Source organism: Kwoniella bestiolae, chromosome 8 (assembly GCF_000512585.2).
Source record: "Kwoniella bestiolae CBS 10118 chromosome 8, complete sequence".
Taxonomy (NCBI): domain Eukaryota; kingdom Fungi; phylum Basidiomycota; class Tremellomycetes; order Tremellales; family Cryptococcaceae; genus Kwoniella; species Kwoniella bestiolae.
This window is the reverse complement of record NC_089248.1, coordinates 668,471-688,180: the sequence shown is the minus strand read 5'-3', so window position 1 is coordinate 688,180 and position 19,710 is coordinate 668,471. Positions and strand designations below refer to the sequence as shown.

At 47.3% G+C, this 19,710-nt stretch overlaps 6 protein-coding genes across 6 annotated transcripts; all 6 read left to right on the top strand.

The window, feature by feature from the left end:
• Positions 1-825: 825 nt before the first annotated feature.
• I302_108845 (uncharacterized protein) lies at positions 826-3,111 on the top strand (the record flags this gene model as incomplete). The annotated part of the gene is made up of 12 exons (XM_019194571.1): positions 826-879; positions 954-1,013; positions 1,073-1,106; positions 1,169-1,189; positions 1,243-1,274; positions 1,340-1,549; positions 1,628-1,748; positions 1,815-1,973; positions 2,059-2,386; positions 2,486-2,610; positions 2,676-2,792; positions 2,858-3,111. The coding sequence occupies 12 exons, from the start codon at positions 826-828 to the stop codon at positions 3,109-3,111; spliced, it is 1,515 nt and encodes a 504-aa protein (XP_019043407.1).
• Positions 3,112-3,585: 474 nt separating this feature from the next.
• On the top strand, positions 3,586-9,945 carry I302_108844 (uncharacterized protein; the record flags this gene model as incomplete). Its single annotated transcript, XM_065870740.1, has 32 exons — positions 3,586-3,742; positions 3,823-3,860; positions 3,919-4,132; positions 4,181-4,422; positions 4,487-4,515; positions 4,567-4,645; positions 4,715-4,798; positions 4,852-4,879; positions 4,950-5,195; positions 5,284-5,430; positions 5,610-5,822; positions 5,883-5,993; positions 6,059-6,209; positions 6,293-6,590; positions 6,680-7,049; positions 7,121-7,149; positions 7,218-7,331; positions 7,387-7,417; positions 7,490-7,541; positions 7,605-7,695; positions 7,771-7,866; positions 7,950-8,127; positions 8,241-8,317; positions 8,407-8,497; positions 8,559-8,605; positions 8,671-8,994; positions 9,062-9,124; positions 9,195-9,357; positions 9,426-9,553; positions 9,619-9,690; positions 9,738-9,803; positions 9,871-9,945. 32 exons carry the CDS (start codon positions 3,586-3,588, stop codon positions 9,943-9,945), a joined length of 4,104 nt encoding a protein of 1,367 aa, XP_065726812.1.
• A 323-nt stretch (positions 9,946-10,268) lies between these two features.
• I302_108843 (uncharacterized protein) lies at positions 10,269-12,126 on the top strand (the record flags this gene model as incomplete). The annotated part of the gene is made up of 10 exons (XM_019194569.1): positions 10,269-10,677; positions 10,750-10,892; positions 10,971-11,042; positions 11,104-11,212; positions 11,277-11,391; positions 11,458-11,558; positions 11,624-11,693; positions 11,755-11,843; positions 11,905-11,981; positions 12,046-12,126. 10 exons carry the CDS (start codon positions 10,269-10,271, stop codon positions 12,124-12,126), a joined length of 1,266 nt encoding a protein of 421 aa, XP_019043405.1.
• Positions 12,127-12,855: 729 nt separating this feature from the next.
• I302_108842 (uncharacterized protein) lies at positions 12,856-13,491 on the top strand (the record flags this gene model as incomplete). The annotated part of the gene is made up of 1 exon (XM_019194568.1): positions 12,856-13,491. One exon carries the CDS (start codon positions 12,856-12,858, stop codon positions 13,489-13,491), a length of 636 nt encoding a protein of 211 aa, XP_019043404.1.
• A 690-nt stretch (positions 13,492-14,181) lies between these two features.
• Positions 14,182-15,817, top strand: I302_108841 (uncharacterized protein; the record flags this gene model as incomplete). The annotated part of the gene is made up of 3 exons (XM_019194567.1): positions 14,182-14,842; positions 15,074-15,555; positions 15,626-15,817. 3 exons carry the CDS (start codon positions 14,182-14,184, stop codon positions 15,815-15,817), a joined length of 1,335 nt encoding a protein of 444 aa, XP_019043403.1.
• Positions 15,818-16,395: 578 nt separating this feature from the next.
• I302_108840 (uncharacterized protein) lies at positions 16,396-19,570 on the top strand (the record flags this gene model as incomplete). The annotated part of the gene is made up of 13 exons (XM_019194566.1): positions 16,396-16,547; positions 16,775-17,398; positions 17,557-17,779; positions 17,845-17,937; positions 18,024-18,043; positions 18,118-18,217; positions 18,359-18,617; positions 18,705-18,779; positions 18,856-18,893; positions 18,962-19,027; positions 19,092-19,202; positions 19,279-19,303; positions 19,365-19,570. 13 exons carry the CDS (start codon positions 16,396-16,398, stop codon positions 19,568-19,570), a joined length of 1,992 nt encoding a protein of 663 aa, XP_019043402.1.
• Between the last annotated feature and the right edge of the window lie 140 nt (positions 19,571-19,710).

Genomic DNA, 19,710 nt, shown 5'->3' with positions numbered 1-19,710 from the left:
TTATCGAGAGACATCTAAGGACTTTGACGTTGTGATCTTGGGGTACTGAATCTGCGTAATATGTGAGTGATCTCTCCTCGTCGTGATTCCCTCCCAACATCGGGCCATATCAATGCTTTCTTGCCTTATCTTTACCCAATCTTGTACCTGCTTCCTCCTGTACCTCTTGCGGATCGCTTTTCCCCCAAGCACCCATACTGTCGGGACCTTATTCATCCCAACCCATTGACCTCCACCGGCTATTCCTCGGTAAATGTTGCTCTTCGCTTTGAAAGCAATAACGTCAGATCCCCAGATATCAGGACAAGTAGGAACGTCAGCGGCTTGATCGCGATAAACCCTGACATACTTGTCCCAACCCAAATCCCGTACTGTACTCGTCTTCGGACCGGAAGCGATGGTTACAACTACAGTACAGTACAACAGCAAGCAAGCACCTGTAGCTGAGCTGGGCTGGAGGTGCTGCAGAATCCTGCATGTGTGGGATGGTTACGCAAGTCGAAAATTGACAATTCAGGATAAAATTTGGCTGACGTGTTGTTTTCTGGACCTGCCTACTTGACTTGTCTCCGGTTTCGCCGATTCCTACGCTCGCTCTTCCTATACCCCGATAACGAACCTTTCACCCTGGAATCGTATCGTCATACTCGTACCGAAACCAATCGATAAACTAATGCTGCTGTATTCACATTCTGAATCGAATTTTCTATACTCAACTACCACTAACATAACTTTTCCTTTCCCCCCTTTGTCTAATTTTTTCATACCTAACATTCAAATCCAACCCATTTTCTTTGTGTATAATCCTCGCTGTAGCATACCAACATGAGCAACGATACCAAGACCCACCCCAGTGCTAAGGCACCTCAAAAGACTGTCGTGAGTACCTAGTGATTCGGGCGACTATCGAGACACGTTCTATCATCGCTGATACACCGACTGCTTTTGGATAGCTCAACTTGGGCAACTTGCCTCCTAAGCTCAAGCCTTCTGATATGAAGCAGAGCGCAAGTGTGAGTTGGATGCTGCGAGTTACGCAGGATCGATTGACTGATGATCGTTCCGTTGACAGCAATACCCTCGAACCCCTTCTCGTGTAAACCCTAGTGAGTTTTCTCTCTTCCTCCCTCGCATGAACGATCAGTTGCTGATACTGTCCTTTGTACAGACCAACCTCCTTGGCCAGCGTGTGAGCGTTCCTCATCGATATCTTCTACAAGGATGAAAGCTGATTTCTTGCAGACCGAGGGTACCATGAATACTCTTTCGCACATGTACGTAATACCTTATCTTCGTTCTCATGAATACCAGGATTGCCAGCTAACCTTAACTTGGATAGGCTACTATGGGTGTTCGACTCCCCACCATTTTGGGTAAAGCCATCGACGACGTGTGGAAGACCCTCAACCAAGAATACGACGAAGAGAGAATCGTCGATTTGGTAAACTGTATTCACCGATTGGAAGATTTGATGGGTGATTTGCAAGGCAACAGTAAACTTAGACCTATCATTGATGATGGTGCGGGTGATGTCGCTCTCTGGAACAAGGTGAGTCGTGTTTCTACATGTTCCGACTCATGTATATTCTCAAAGTATGAAACTAACATATGCTTATGAACGATATAGGAAATCGCCAAATTCTTCAGAGGAAAAGATTTCATGAATGCCCCCTGGCTCTTCGCTGAGGCCTACAAGTACAGAAGATTGAGGGAATGTTTCTCCCTTTCCAAGTACTGGGTTGATTACGGTAAGTTCGCGGTATTGAGCAGTTCAATCTTAGATCGTATACTGATTGTTGTGCTTGTAATCACAGATGTCTTCTTCAGACAAAAGTGTGACACCTTCTCACGATCCAACCAAGCTGTCTTCGAGCTCTCTCAACGATTTGCCGAACCTCACAAACATGAAGGACAAATTTCCCCCGAGGCTCTGTTGGAGAAGAACAAGCTCTTGTTCCTTGAATTGACTCAAGGTGAGTGACTGGTCCCATCGTCCCTCTGTACCTATCCGGTCACTACTCCCATGGGATTGAGGCTGACTTCGAATCATTGGCGTAGTCTGTCTTTGGGGTAACTCTACCGATCTGTCCCTACTCATCGACATGACCGAAGAAGACATCAAGAAGCTCCAATCAACCGGTGGTGATCACCTTGCCGCTACCGAGAAGAACATCTTAGGAAATGACTTGCACAAATTAGCAGACTACGTCATGACCGTCAAGAACGGTCGAATCGACTTCGTCCTTGATAATGCCGGTTTTGAGTTGTACTGTGATTTGGTCTATGCCGACTGGTTGATCCAATCTGGAACTTGCTCTCAAGTCATCTTCCACGGAAAGAAAATCCCTTGGTTCGTCTCTGATGTTACCAAGAAGGACTGGGATTGGTGAGTCAATGATCATCCTCCTTCTACCATCTTATGAACCTTTCGTGGAACACATCATTCGACAAGGGGTACGCTGACATACCATGTAATGATATTTAGGATCCTCAACTCTTGTGTCTACGGACAGCTCTTCCAAGATGCCTCTGACGCCGAGGTCGAGTCTCTCAGAACCCTCGGTCACAGATGGAAGCAATACGAGAAGGAAGGTAAATGGAAGTACGAGGGTGAGTCGAACATTTCCACCTCGCCGTGGTCTCTGTATGCTGATGGTTATTCGGCATATCGTTAGCCCACCCCTTCTGGTGTACCGGATACACCTTCTGGGATCTCCACTCTGAGGCTCCTGATCTCTTCCAACACCTTTCCGAATCTGACTTGGTCATCTTCAAGGGTGATTTGAACCACAGTGAGTACTTCTGTTGTCCCCTCTCTGCTACTCAAGGATCAAAAAAGCTGATATGCGGTCCATAGGAAAACTCACCTACGATTGTCACGCTCCTCTTGACACACCTTTCAACCAAGCTATCGGGCCTTTGGCTTCTGAAGCTGGAGCTCCTCCCGTCGCCTCTTTGAGAACCATCAAATCAGATGTCGTGGTCGGTATCCCAGGCGGAGTAGGTGAAAAGCTCGACGAAGAGGAACCTGGATGGAAGATCTCTGGTAAATACGCTGTCGTATTGCTTTCTCAAGGTAGAAAGGGAGAGACTCCTGTATACAACAACTAATTGGACTCGTTCCCAAGTTGTTTGAGGGTTGTGCAAAGGATTGAAGTAGCGGAGAGCAGAAGAGTCAAAGAGATACGTGCGATGCTCGCTCGAAAGAAGTAATTTTAGACGTGTGTTCCTTGCAGTTCTATGTATATATGCATACTAATCTTTTGTTCTGGTCCATGATGAGCATTCACTCACATGAATCTGATATCGCATACGTCACAGGTCGTGCTGATCTCTGGTTTTCCCTACTTACCTCTTCTACCGCCAACCGTTTCATTAGCCTTCGATCTGCAAACCCAAGATTCTCGTGGTACGAAGAAAGCGCTTACAAAGGATTGCATCAATGGATCGCTGTGCGCAAGCCCCACTCGAAAGGGCTTGAGAACCTGGTAGCGCTAGCAAAGTATAACATGAAACCCATTCGCTCACTCACCTCACAAATTTAGTAGCAAGGCTCAATTGCAGCAACTGCCCGCAACGACCGAGATGTCGAAGCCATTTTGGAAACCCACTTCAGCCCCACCAGGGATCTTTAAAGACGTGCCACTACCTCACCAAGATGCCAGCTGGCCCAACAAGGTCTTTTGTAATTGGGTAGGTGAAATGATGAAGGTGGCGTGGTCGAGATCTGTCCAGGAAGACGGTCAGTCCTATACTTACTCGCACATGTTGTCTTGACTACGAGTTGACACTTCCGCTTGTGCACTATTGGGATATGCGCAGACCTCTTTGAATTGACGTCCGATTATCGATCGCGTATTGTGCGTACAGAGCAGTTTGAACGTTGAATGAATTGGATGTGCTGACATGCGACAGCAGAATGGCGACAGGTTGAAGCTCAATCCTATCAAACCCTCACCAACACCAACGCACAGTCAGCCTGGCAGAGGCTCGTCCCTCCCTGAAAAAGAGAAGCACTCCAACTCGCCCTCCAAGGTTGATGGGGAGAAGTACAACACGAGTCTTCTCAAAGCTATCTATCTCACCATCCGTCGAAAATGGTGGTTGATGCAGATGTCCAAATTGGTCGCAGGTACGCCACGCTGAAATTTCTTGTATTTTGCTGATTGGCGTCTGTCAGTCTGTATGAGAATGATGGTACCGATTATTGTGAAGCATCTGATTCGCCAGCTCACAAGGTCGTATGAGTGGCACAATGCTTTAAAGGGTGGCCGGACCACTGAAGGACTGATCGAGCCGTTATCTGTTGGACATATGGCCGGGGCAAGTATCGGGATTTGGCTGATGATGCTGACGGCGTCTATGATGCTGTGTCACGCGTGGTGGAGATCGAGATTGACAGGAATGAAAGTTGGATCAGGGGTGAGTTATGCAAAATCCCTAAGTGTGTGCGAGAGAGATTGCTGATTGGGGTGAACGTGGTCAGTTGATCACCCTGATAGCTCAAAAAGCTATGCAAGTCTCTGACTTCGAAGTATGTTTGCGGAATCGCTAAACACATCTTAGGAGACTGTCCCCGAGATCACGGGTGGAAATGACGGATGGTCGGATCACGACGATGGTTTCAGTCGATATAGCCTTGATCGTAAGAGTTGCAACGGGCTTGATAATGAGGTACCGTTGTGTACTTATTGACATGATTGCATTGAGACAGGAAAGAGCGTGTCAGGTTCAGTTGCTGCTAGGCATCGGGCTGTTAATTTGGCAGCTCGGTCCTTCTGCTTTAGTCGGATTAGGGGTGAGTTAGAGACGGAACTTCATAAGTATACACCTGCTGACAAGCCTGCATAGGTACTGTTGCTCACAGCTCCATTCAAAGGTATAACTCTTCTCATACCGAGAAGTAGAGATGATGTGCTGATACCCACCGTTGTGGATTGAATTGCCAGTCTGGATGTTCAAACACATCTCCAGAATGCAATCGGCTCAGAACCAAACCACGGACGGCCGAGTGAGGCTCCTATCTGAGATCTTGAACAACATACGATCTGTCAAGCTGTATGCGTATGAGAAATGGTTCAGCCACAGGATAAGTGAAATGAGAAATGCAGAACTGGACAGTCTCAGGAAGAACAATCTGATCAAATCAAGTTTGACTGCTCTGATGGGGTTTATACCTCCTTTGGCTGCTATTCGTGGGTATGGACAGTGACCGTGGACAGGCCGTGTACTATCGTCACAAATCCGATTATATCTTGCTCTCTTGCTAATTTTGGAGGGTAGTGACGTTTATAAACTACGCATTGACCGATCACCCGCTGGACGCCGCCACCGTTTTCTCGAGTCTACAATGGTTCATCTCCATGAGATTGCCCATAGTGCAGATCCCCGATGTGCTGGCGTCAATAAGTGAAGCCAAGGTCGGTATCAGTAAGTGGCTTCATCTAAATTATACCTCAGAACCCGATAACATCTGATCGTGCTCTGTCTTATAGAGCGGATAGAAGCGCTGTTGCTAGTCAGTCATGCCCAATCAGAAATCCCTTGATCACAGCTACATTAGTTGATCGGATGTTCCTATAGGCAAAAGAGTTATGTTCGGACCTCAGGATCGAAAGGGACGCTCGCTTCCTTTGCAATCGATGTCCAAGGTGATTTCCAATTCGAAAACGACATATCTGTGGGCAATCCGGAGGAGAATGCAGGGAACGCACAAAAACATCAATTGAGCGAAAAGGTTGATCAAAATAAGGGCAACGGTCCCCGTCCTTCCCTTGATAAGCGCTTTGCACTGAAAGATATCGATATTCAAGTATCAAGAGGCGAGTTCAACTCACCAAATTGGTCGAGTATTGCCAGAATAAGCTGACAGTGCTGAATAGGCTCGTTGGTATGCGTGGTGGGACGAGTGGGCACAGGAAAGACCGCGCTCTTGTCGGGCTTGATGAAGCAAGTAAGAGGGCATGTAGTATTTGGTGGGTCGATCAGCTATGGTGAGCATCACCTTGAATGGGCACTTGATACGCACTATTTTCTGATTTGTTGTATTTGACCATAGTACTCCAGCAAGCCTGGGTTCAGTCAGGTACAATCAGGGAGAATATAACGTTCTCCTGCTCACCGGACAATATCGATCTGGCTCGGGTGAACCAAGTCATCGACACTTGTGGACCGAGGCACGATATTGACATGTGGCCTGACGGTGATCTGTAGGTGGTCTGTCTTTGCTTTTCACTCTTTCTTCCCGCAAAGCCTTCTGGGCTGTTGACTTCGATGACACCTTCGTTGGCAGAACCCGGATTGGCGAAAGGGGGATAACGTTGTCCGGCGGCCAAAGACAACGAATCTGCATTGCCAGAGCTGCCTATCAGGACAGTGATGTCGTTCTTCTGGATGATTCACTCTCGGCTGTAGACGCCCATGTGGGTAGTCATATCTTGAAGAATTGTATACTCAGTGGACCAATGGGAGACAGAACCAAAGTATTGATCACTCATCATCTTGATATCCTACCCGAAGCGGATCTTGTCCTGGTCGTGGATCGTGATGATTGTGGGGATGGTCGGATCGTCCAAAAAGGAACGTATCAGGTGTGTGGCTTGACAAGCATGAAAGTATGCTCAAGTATGCTCTGTGATCCCGCGGAGTAACTGTGGGGGAGAGCTTACTTTTCCGATAGGAGCTCAAGGAAGAACAGGGTATCTTCCGGACTTTGATGGACCATTCGGGCTCACTCGCCATGAACAAGGAGACATTGGACGATACTGATGTTGATAAAGCTGATCATGACCAAGAGGCTGAGAGGAACGAGGGGAAAATAGGACAGAACGTCAAGTTGATAATTGATGAAGAAAGACCCGAAGGAGCGGTCAAGTATGACGTGTACTTCGGATACCTCAAATCCATCAGATCTGTCGGGCTGGTCGTACGATGTGGGCTTCTATTGATCTTCATTCAAATTGCTACAGTGCTCAATACCCTCTTTTTGGGATATTGGTCGGAAGGGCAGTTCGATCTAAGCCAAGGCGCCTATATGGGGATATACGCTGGTCAGTCATTTTAATTTCATTCCGCTGCTTTTGTCAAGACGTTAGCTTATCGCCTGAGTGGCTTGAAATAGGGTTGGGAATATCCGTGGCTTTGTTTACGGTGAGTCTCGTGCTCCTATAGCAATGTTCCGTCTCCTTCAGCAGAAGATTTAAGCTAAACGGATGTAGTGTGGAGCAACCTACTCTATATTCCTAGCTGGAACCAAAGCTTCATGTAGGATGTTCAACCAAGCTTGGCAAGGCGTGATGAGAAGCCCTACTTCATGGCACGACAGGACACCAGTGAGTCATGGATCAAACGGCCTAGGATGATACTTTTATTGAATGAGCTTCATAGACGGGCCGTCTCATCAACCGATTATCCAAAGGTGAGTTAATCTGTCACTTTGCTAATCGACTGACCCGCCTCTGCTTGCTAAATGTGGGTTTTCAACCAAAAGACATTCAACAGCTTGATGATAGATTGGCGCCGACATGGTACAACGTCCTCAAGTTAGCTACCACACACTTTGGCCTGGCTTTGACAACTTGTTATGCGGACCCTCGGATGTACAGCTCGATCTTGGGGATCTTAGGCGCATTCACATTGATATTGTATACTTACCCTTGGGCTGGACTGTTGTTTATCCCAGTCCTAATTTACGATGTGAGCTTTTGATCTTCTGCTAGTGGAGGCAGAGACATTGATTCCGATAATGGTGTTAATGTATGTCCAAATTAGTGGTTCGCTGTGCTATACTATCGACAAACTTCAAGAGAGATCAAAAGGCTCACGTCCAATTTGAGGAGTCATATCTATACCAACCTTGGGGAACAGGTACGTAGCCAGCCTGTTCAGCAGAGCCTGCCTCTAATACTCGATGCTAACTTACTGTTTTTGAAACTTTTACCATCTCACAGCTCGCAGGATTGACCGTCATACGGGCTTTCGGACAGCAAGAGAGATTCTTGAAAAAGCTGGAAGCGTCGGTCGATACTCATTTCGTAAGCCATATCCTTGACAAACTTGGCTTGTCGAAAGGAGTTTCGAAGTTGTTGATAAGTCAAATCTCACGTATAGTCAGCAATCATGGTAGGCGTAAGTTGCAGCTCTATTATCACTGGGAATAGACCACTGATCTAATAACATGATCTTTATGATAATAAGAGCTTTACTCAGGCCGGGTGAGTATTGCTTCACGTTACGCACAGCAGCGAGTGCGACTGCATCACTAAGTCTCCGTCACAGGTGGCTAGGTCGAAGGATCACGCTCGTCTCGCAACTGCTTGTCTTGATATGTTCATGCAGCCGTGAACTTCCGACATTTTAGGGAAAAAGAAAGGAGTTTGACATGCGTATTACTGACTGCTGTAAAAGGCTGTGATGATGTTTGGTATCATATTTCGATATTCAGTCTCTCCGGCCAAATTTGGCGTGGTCCTCACCTTCATCATTGCTGCTACCACCAGTAAGCCTACATATAGTTTGGACACGAAAGGCCGTTGAACTGACTAGATTGATGTTGTCAGCCTTGAACCAGCTGGTCAACCAAGTGACAGAAGCTGAACAACAAATGGTGTGTCGTATTTCTCATTATGGGATTTTTCCCCGACAGTTGACTGATAGGTGGACCCTCTCCAGAACACGGTCGAAAGAGTACAATATTACATGTCTCTCCCGACAGAAGCACCAGTTACATCGCCTGATGATCCTCGCTCGGACGAGGAATGGCCAAGAGACGGCGGGATTTCATTTAAGGATGTTGAGATGCGTTATAGGCCTGAGCTACCTCTGATACTCAAGGGAACCAGCTTTGATATCAGGCCAGGTGAGAAGGTAGGTGTGATAGGTAGGACGGGGGCCGGTAAGAGTAGTCTCGTGCAGGCTTTGTTTAGGACGGTGGAATTATGCGGAGGTAAGATTGAGATTGACGGGAAAGATATATCTCAGCTCGGTCTGGACGGGGTAAATCCACTGACACTATCCCTCTTCAGAATCAGAACGAGATCGTGCTGATGTCTTTGAGGGATAGTTGAGGAAAGGACTGGGAATTATACCCCAAGATCCATTTCTTTTTGGCGGGACTGTGCGGTTAGTCTGTCCCCCGTCTAAGCAGCACAGAATCGACTCGAGACACTCATCAGCTCTGCTTCTGTCTCAACGAGAACATCGATCCTACCGGAGTCAAAAGCGATGCTGTCCTCAACGACGCACTGAGGCTGATCTATGGCAATCCTGAGATATCTGTCTCTACCAGAGAAAAATTCCACCTCGATGTGATTGTGGCGAATGAGGGATCCAACTTCAGCGCAGGCGAGAGACAGCTTTGTGAGATTTGGTTTCTATCTCCTGTCGGTATCGTCGTTCGAACCGTCGAAGCTGAGTATAAGATATAGTGATGTTGATCAGAGCTCTGGTCAGAGGGTCGAAGATACTGATCCTTGACGAAGCGACCTCCTCAGTTGATCCGGAGACAGATGCATTGATACAGAGGATCATCCAAACGGAGTTTTCAGATATCGTCGTGAGTCTAACCATCCTCTTGCACCTTTTCAATACGGGATGTCTGGATGATGACAGATCTGGTAGATCGTGTCTATCGCACATCGTATTCAGACCGTGGCATACTATGATAGGATTTTAGTAATGGATGTCGGGCAGGTGGTAGAGGTGAGTTATCCGAGATGATCCGCAAGCTGATGTGACAGTTTGATCACCCACTCGAGCTGTTTGACAGGCCGGACTCGATGTTTAGGGGTCTCTGTGATCGAAAGGTAGGTGATAAATCCCTACATGGGGCTGAGGGCCCAACAGGAGCGTAGACTAACCTCGCTATGGCAGCATATAACCCGTGAAGAACTGGTCAAAATCCGGAACAGCGCCACAGCAGCGGACAAAAGTCGGGATCACTGCTGACACATGGATGTTGGCTTACTCTTTTACAGCTTTCCCTTATTCTTCTTAAATAGTCGTCCAACTTGATGATTTTGTATAAGTTACACAAGATGCATTGGTAAATTCGTATCCACCTGTGCTGATGGAACGAGCAGCGGAGGAAGAGTCAAGGCGGAACTCGCCGAGATCGTCGTGAGCTCGAACGGAATTTGATCCCGTCTCGCTCTCTCTGGTTGTGTTGATTCCCAATTAATTATGTCCCAATTCAACTTTGCGTCTTGTCATACACATATGCTCACGATCCTACTCTACTTTTTGATTGACCCACGGGACATATGACCACAATGGCAGCTCCACCAGATCCCTTGGACCTCCTCCGACAATCCATCATCTCCTCCCTCCCTCCTACACTCCTCACATCATCTTCATCAGCCGCATCAACCCTAGCGGAAGCTTCTTTCCTCTCATTCCCACCCATTCCTCCCCTCACAGACTCGCCCACCAGTATCGCCAAAGATACCTCTACACGATACACATCGAAGGCAGGATCAAAAGATGAGTTCTACAATGCCGGGCAACTGTGGTTAGCGTGGAATGAACGGGAGAGCGGTGTGAGGGATTATCTGATTAAAGGACAGGCCGGGGGTGTGGGGTACGTGGCTATCACTGATAGGAGGGGGGTGGTGGAGTATCTGACGGGGGAGAGTCAGGGTACTGGGAGGGTGCTGGGTAAGGATGAGAAAGTCGAGGCTGGTAGGTTCACCTTTGCTTCGCTCAATCTAAATGTGGAGGTAAAAGTTGATGGATACGCGATGTCGTACTCAGGCCAAGTCATATCAGCAGCATCAGCTACTGCCGAGGCTCTTCCTTCGGCCTTACAGTCATCCGAGGCGGGACCTTCGAAACCTGCTGCAGCTATTAAGAGGAAGTATGAGGTGGATGTGGCTGATAGGGAGTTTTGCAAGAAGGTGGGTGAACGATTTTCCAAGCAATCAGTCATGGTCCCTCGGATAGTGCTAATTTGACATTCGGACCCTTGCTTATAGCTTCGAGCGGAAGAAGTAGAACTGCGAGATAGAAATACAGTACTGAGATCATCAGGTGGCGGGAAAGTGAACGTGAGTGGTTCGCGTATAGCCTGTGATACCGGTGTCGCATGCTAAATTCTACACTCCGTAGAACTTTGAAAGTTTTCTCAAAACAGTCATGGTAGAGAAGATACGAGCTTTGAGGAACTCGTTCGATAAAGGAGCGAGTAAAGCTGCTGTCCAAGCTCAGTCACAGACTGGTATGTTGGCTTTCTGTCACGATAGCATAGCAATGGCTGAACTGATCATCATTGAATACTGCAGGACCGCCAACGGGGCCCAAGAAAGCCAGATCGACAGATCCGATTATCATTATCTCCTCGTCTCCTACTTCGTTACTTACTATGTGGAATGTGAAGAAGTTCTTGGAACAAGGGATGTAAGTGAACTGCCTAAGCTGTTGTGGGAGTATGGGCATAGCTGATGTGCGCTCGCTGGCTGGCAGATTCGAACCCTCCGAAGTGGCCAGGCAGAACGAAGTTGCTCAAGGGAATTTCAAAGCTGAGGACGTGGTAAGGATAAATAGGAAAAGAAGTGGACCACATGGTGAGTTCCACAATCCCATAACCGAATGCGTAGTCATTGGGATATTGCTGACAATGATACGGTAGGTGACGTGACTAGCAAATACTACGTGGTGGATGGTGTTGAAGCATTACAGAAGTTCGGCCAGGATGCTTGGTAAGTTGGATACTTAGGCTTGATGTATAGAATGCGTAGCTTATATCAGTTGTGGTCTCAGGGACAGAGTGATCTGCGTAGTAACGACAGGTCAGGCATGGCAGTTCAAGCCTTACAAATGGCAAGATCCAAGAATGCTCTTCAGGAATGGTACGTTGGGTTCATGCTCACGATATCAAGATGCTGATGAAGAATATGAACTGGTTAATAGTGAAAGGAATATACTTCCAATGGCACAATGAGCCTGTCAACCCGACGGTGAAAGATTGGAATGTGACGGAGATGAGAGTGAGTAGCTAGACCCATGACAAACCTGGTGGGAAGTAGCTGACACGATGGCGACCCTGTAAAGATTGACAAGAATAGGAGACATACAGATAGACAGGTGGTAGCTGATTTATGGAGGATACTGGATGGAGCGAAGAGGAGGTAGAGATCAGTTGAGATGTCCGATGCAGGTATGCCAACTGCAAGGACCGCACAAGAGCGGATCATCTCCAGCGACAAAGGTAATGAACATTGACGTCACAGCCGTACTCTCGCATAAAACCTACCAAAGGTTATGATTGATCAAGCTAGTACCACCTCATCGTAGAATGTTTCTAATTATTCTACGTGGTGCGACGCGTCTCGTATATCCTCCAACGTGATTGAGGTATAATACTCCCTTTACTCGTTATCATACAGCTCCCCAGCACCTGACACTCTAACTATCCTTTCACTTTCTCCCTCTGACAACAGCTCCTGGAATCATCCTTTCAGGTATGATATAATATGTATTCTAGATTACCGCTCCCCTTACTGATTGACCATGTACTTAATGACTTGGCTAATCTCATACTTGATCGATTTTTCTCTTTCACACAAACCAAAAAGTTCAAAACGGAACAAAACCACATTGATCACCAAAAGTAATAATAAATCACTATATCAAATCAATACAACCAATAATCTGTCCCACTATCAAAAGTAAAACCCCTACTCACTGGATCACTCAAAATCGCACAACTAGTAATCTCCCCCAGAAGCACAAAAATCTATCAAATCTGAATCAATAGGATCAAAATAACTCCCAATCACTTACTCCTGTCTTCCTTATCTCGAAAACCAATAGAACCACCTCAGACCTACCAACACATCCACCAAAAGTATACCACACACGATGGATCTTCTAGCCTCCTCAGTAGACATCGCTTTCCTCCTCCTAGCCCTTCTGGTAATATACAAACAACCCCTCTCAGTCCCCGTCCCCTCCCACTCCCATTCCACACCTGAAGACGCGACAGTCCCACTACCCCAATCACCCCATTCTTCCCATCCCTCACCTGGATACCTCGCCGTCCCATCTATCAACGTCAGTCCGCCAACCCACAAACCGGGACTGGGACTGGGTAAACTCCCCCTCCCTCCAGCGGGAGGAGCAAAGGCAAGTAGACATAAGAAGAAGACTGTTAGTTTCTCGTTATCATCAATGGACGACCTCAAGTCTTCGTCTTCGTTCTCTGAGGAAGGGGGAGGTGAGGGAGGTGGGGTAAAGGGATTCAAGAAGTTTAGACCCCCTACGCCATTTTTCAAGTCACCTGGTAAAGTTAATTTGGAGATGAGTCCCATTTCCCCCGGTAAGGGATGCGGATCGCCGGGGCTACAAAGTCCCAGTATCAAGATTGATGATTTTGATGTAGACCGGGAGAGGGAGCTGGGAATGGATAGGGAGCTCGAGGGGGTGGAGTTGGAGCATGGGATTTTGAGGGAGGATTCGATGGGGAGTCAGAAGAGGTGGTTGGTTGCTGGTGTTTAGGCTTAAATCGTGGGAAGATCTGGCCAGGGAAGGGGAGAGGGGGGGGGGATGGGGATGTTGAATCGTAATAATCATAATTCACAATGAATTCAAACCAAAAGATCACTATGCGTACCTACAGAGTCGATTAATCCGTGACATCGTTGCATCGTTGTATGTCGTGGTCGTTCATTTCACGGACGAATGATGCATACATGACTCACACACTGTATGCACCATGTACTAGGATCGTGCCTCATGGACTTCGAGCAACATTTAGGCTCGGTGGTGTGGTGTTCGGTTGACGCACGGATGATTTAACCGAAACAAACCGTCAACAACCACACCACAACCATAACAATGCTGTCCAATTGATCTACCGTACAGCTGGAATAGTAGTACGCCCATCGTATACAGCAGGCATTAAGTATTCAAGTCGTGTAGTATCAGATGGACCGGTATCTCACCATCGAGATAAATACCCTCTGGCCCTAGCCTTTTTCGATCATTACGCTTCGACAAACCGTGTTTCAAGTAAAGTCAAAACCGAACTGCGGACGACCCAGCTTCAACAACAAATCCAACGGCTGCGAACGTATAAGATAACTCAACAAGCACAAGAACAAGATGCGACATCCATAGTAGCTACCAGTCTAGACAAACCCAACCGACTCAAATCATTGCATTCCCCTTGTACAGGAGATAAACAGAATGTCATCCTCCCCCATACCCTCCTACACGACACATCAACACCTCTCCTCCTCCCACTTACCCACCATCTCCCTCCCCTCCTCGTCCACATCCCTTCTACTCCCCATATCCATCCTCATAGCTATCGTCCTCGCTTCAGCCGTACAAACAGAATTCGCCCATACACTCACCGCGAAATTGGGATACGACCAACCATACTTTACGTTCTACCTTACCCATTCGACTTTCGCCCTTCTATTCCCTATCCACCTCCTATTCCTCTCTCTTACCTCCAAAATACCGTATCCCCTCTACATAGACGAGATACGGAATGTCATTATCGATCAATTGGAGATACCCAAGTCATCTACATGGCGTGATATCCTTCCTATCTGGTCTAGGAAGATTGCGTACTTGACTATGATACTGTCCATCCCAGCATTATCATGGTACGTAGCCATGGGCTTATCACCCCCCGTGGACATTACTGCGATATACTCTACCTCGGCTTTTGCGACCTACGGATTCAGTATGATGTTACTTGGACAGCCGTTGAGTAGGATCACGATGGGCAGTATAGCGCTGGCTTTTACGGGTGTGGTGGTTATTAGTGTGGATGGGTTGGGGGACGTGAAAGAGGGGTTGATGGGGAGGGTCGTGGGGGATGGGATTATGTTGTTTGGTGGGTTGTTTTGCTTCATTTCTGATCCCAGGAGCGAGATTGATAGATGTGTAACAATTGCATGGGAGTGGTGGATATTTGTCGTTTTTCGATATTGCATGACAATATAGGGTAGGGTGGTTAGGAGCTATTGAACGATAAATCTCAATACTTCCCTTTTCATCGTCTGCATCCTGAACCTCCGTGTATGGGTACGGATCATAGAATTCTGCTGATACATTCATACCCCAGGCGCAATCATCCTAGGCCTCTACGAAGTGATATACAAACTCGCTCTACCAGAGGGCCATGGCGGTGTATCCCCCTTCCCATCAAATTACACACCCCTACCAACCCACCACTCTGACGGAATGGACGAAACACCATTATCATCAGGAATAACGATCCTTCATAGACCCATCTTCCCACATCAAGGTACAGACTCGACACCAACACCTATCGAGCTGACCCCTCCTCTCTCACGTACAACCTCCAATGCAGGGCTTTTACCTTCTCAATCGCACCACCACGTCCAGCATCAGGTTAAATTACCGCCTGCCCTTCATGCGAATTTCATCACTTCTTGTATTGGGATTGCTACGCTGCTGTTGCTTTGGCCGCCTATACTTCTGTTGGACTGGACGGGGTATGAAAAATTTCATTGGCCTGATGGGGAGAATGTGATGAGGATATGGGGGTGTTTGGGGTTGGTGTTTGCTGGTGGGACTATCTATGTGAGTTGAGGAGGGGTTTCCCTTTTTCCCACCCAGTGAACGATGCTGATTGGGCTCTTATCTCACACAGAACGCCGGCTTGATGGTGCTCATCGGATTATGGGGTCCAACCACCTCATCAGTTGCCAATCTCCTCACAATAGGTCTTGTAGCTCTGATAGACTCAATATGGTTAGGTCAGATACCGGATCTTCAGACTTTGCTCGGGGTTGGGATGATCTGCGTTGGTTTCGGGGTACTGCTTTGGGAAGGGGAAGGATGAGAGCATCATCATCTCATTTGAGATCATCAATGCTTTGCTGGACTCTGATCTGGACTGGGATTGGGTAAGAGGACTATGCTCCTAGGTCACGGATAGGACACATCTTGTACAGCATACGTATATACATCATTTCATGCTTGGTACTCGCTCTAATCCCAATGTGAATCCACTGAAGGAAGTGGGGAAACGAGTTCCGTTGGAAACGACGATTAAGCTTAAGATAAAGGAATGGAGGAATGGAATGCGTAAACAAAAAAGTCAAACTGTGATAACGAGAAATCCAAGTGGAATCCACCGTTGATCCTTTCATCCCTCATCTCCCTTTGTACATATCTTGTTTCTCCCTATGATTGAACTGTATATCATAGTCTGAATGATAACAGTGAATACAATCAAGGCTGAGGCTGCAGGACAATTTAAAGTGGATACCCGATAAGTCACGCTCTTTAAACCTGGAGCCGGATCATCACGGAATACAATGACAAGATAGTACGACGGTCCAACCCACTGCACCAAGAGTATATAATTCTCTTCCTTACTTCAAGAATACTCACCTGGTCATCTGGGATAACATCAAGATGTCATCGAAACTCGCTCAGGTCCTACCATCGCTATCTCCCTTACCCGATGAGGTATATCCTATAGAGTACGAAAACAAGAAACCTGATCAGGGGTATTATGTGGCCTTGGGGTTGGTGATGAGCGTGTGGATGATCACACCTTTGTGCTGGTGAGTGTGTTACTCTCTCTATGGACCGATATTCCAAGAGGACCCTGGGATATAACAATTTGGGTCTCACATGGATCAAGTGATATGGACGATCGATGTAATCAGACACGTTCTTCTTCTCATGTTATGCTACCCCCTTCCTTGCCTTGTCCTCCTCCCAGCGAGGAAACGTATGCCAGCCAAAGGGTAGATGTCCTTGCTGATTATTCCTATCTTTAATCCCACAGCGCATATCTCCTATGGTACACCCTCCTCTCCCCTTCCCTGTCCGGCGCATCAGGCCTGACAGCCACCATCTTCGCCGCATACTCCATCACCGAAATCCTCTTCTCTATCTACCTATCCTACCTTATCAATTACGTTCAGAAACCCTCCCCCGCATCCACCCTCCCCATCTCAGAACGAACCATCCTGTTCCTCAAGGTCCTTCATTCCAACTTGACACATCCAGTCCCAAGTAGGGGTGTACTCAAACACCCTGATGGTGAAGACGGACCGAGGAATTTCGAGGTTGAACAAGCTGAGAGGAACTTCCAACGTGGCTTGATATCAGTTGCGGAGCTACAGCATATGAAAGATAGAGAGTATGAGGAATCAGTAGGTATCCGACCTAGAAGGAGGGTTGGCAAGATGAGCGAAGAGGTGAAAGATGTTATTAGTGCTTTTGTGGAGGACAACCCTGGGGAACGAGAACAGAAGTTGAGGGAGCAGGTTGAGAGTGATGTTTTACCTAATGAGCTGCGCAGTGAATGGGGATATGAGGGGATCATAGATGAAGAGACGAATGAGGTGGTAAAGTTGCATTATTGGGATAAGAGGGCGGTGGAGTTTAGGGAGAGATTGAGGACTTGGTGAGTTGGGTAGTGCTTCTTCTTCTTCTTCTCCATCTAATGATCTGGTTACTGTCTTCTGCCTTTTCTCACTCGACTCGGCCTCATCTTCAATACGGGTCAGTTGAGTTTCTATAGGAGCTGACGCTGACGCTTTCCTGGATGTCATGTTGCGACAGGTTCAACTACGCCCCATGGAAATCTATCAGACGCCGGAACGTTGAAATATGGCTCGCATGGTCATGTTTCGCTTCGCCCCTTGAAGATGTCCTGGCCAACGAGGAGAACAAAAAATTCTTGGAGTACACGATGGAATTGCTAGAAGCTAGGACGGGGACAGAGTTTGAAGATGGGTATGATGATAAGGTGGAGATCATCAGGTTAACACTAGATAAAGTCAATGTGAGTGGGGAAGTTTCCAGCGAAGAGGTGTTGATTCTGATACTGATACCGACAATGTTCTATAGGCAAAAGGTCGTCCGTTGATACTGTACGCTGTGACCAACATCATTAACCTGTTCTTACAAGAAGTGGTGTATCCTTATCAAGGTATGGGACTGGTGAGGTTTATTTTTTCAAAGACTATTGTCTCAGGTTTATTTTTTCAAAGACTATTGTCTCGACGACTTGCTAACTTATATCTTAGTATCGCGAGGGCGATATAGAGTAAGCTGATTACTCTCCGCGTCCTTGACGGGGTGACTGGAACATCGATAGCTTACTTGATCGGTGATTGATAGATACCTCATTCGTATACCGAAAGATTGGACACCTGAGAAAGGCAAGACAGTACCTAACGTCATGCCTGTTGTATTTCTACATGGGTTGGGTTTCGGTCATGTGAGTTGTCTCTGCCTGTTGACGATCCCAACCCAATTGTTCGGGAGTTCCGTGATACCCGACCTATCGTCCATTATTCCATGAACATTACACTCGGTGCAATCCCTGGGCTAATCGACGGTTGAATGTGGATCTGTACAGCTCCAATCCCATCTTCTGATCAAACACCTTCTCACCTCCTTACCGACCCATCCCATCCTCCTGCCCCTCTCCCCTCACACGTCCCAGTCATTGTTCCACCACCGGCACCTCCGTCCATGGGGTAGAAGAGAGTTTGTCGGAGCAATGAAGAAAATCTGTACCCAGTGGGGATTCTGGGATGAACATTCTCGATTTAGTGCTGGGAGGGGCGGAGTGAGCTTGTTGAGTCATAGTAATGGGAGTGTAGGGCACGGCTGGTGTGAGTGCGAACTATCCTACCTGTTATCACACCTCGATGCTAAGCAGAGTGCAAGCTAATGAATCTGACATACCCTCACATCGATAGTACTCAAGGATTGTCCGACTTTGATCAAGAGGAACACATTTGTCGACCCTGTTGTATTCTGCCTGTGGGAGGGAGGTGAGTGAACCCGTGGACATCCTACCTTCATGATGCAAGTGGCTAGATACAAAGCTTACCCATATCTTAATGGTAGATGTCTGCTTCAACTTCTGTTATCGCAGACCCACTAACGTGAGTGCTAACTTACCGGAATAATGGGATCGTCACAGACTGATGCACGCTGCGATGGCCCCAACCAGGCTTTGGAACTGCTGCTATACTACTTCATCGCATCCGAAGTTGGAATAGCAAATTACATCCAGCGGGTGAGTGCGACCTTGCCTCTGAATCGGATCAATTGCGGCTGGGCTGATCGTTGAACTGCCGCAGCACTTCGACTGGGCAGACAATACTCTATTCTTCGACGAGATCCCAAATGCCACTGATCCAAGTCGGACAGCGTTCTTTTTGGGTGAGAAAGACCTGATAGTCAATGCTGCTGTGAGTGACCCTTACCTTGAATCTGTGCACTCCGTATGCTCTATACCGCAGCTGATTGTGTCGGTGGGGCATATAGAGAGTGAGAAGGTACCTCGAACGACGTGAGTCATCTTTAACAACGCTTAGATCTGCCGCCTGACAATCACCTTATTCATATACTAGATGGCGTAACCAATGGCCTGCACTGGGATCCCCTAGGTGGACACGGAGATGGTCTGAACGGCGAGGCGAGGGACCGAGTGATCATGTTTGCAGGGACGGGGTCGATCTCAGGTTGGAAAGATTGGTTGAAATCTGGTAGGAGGCGGCATAGTAAGGGTAATGATGATTTGATGGATTATATTAGAGGGAATGGGAAAACGGAGTAGAGAATATCTGAGCAAGGATCATACATAGATGAGAAGGAAGGGGCCATTATAGAGTATTTATAGATTTAGGATTGGTATTTAGAATTAACTGATTGTGATGTAGCGCATATGTCTAGTAAGGGCACACAGAGAACTCAAGC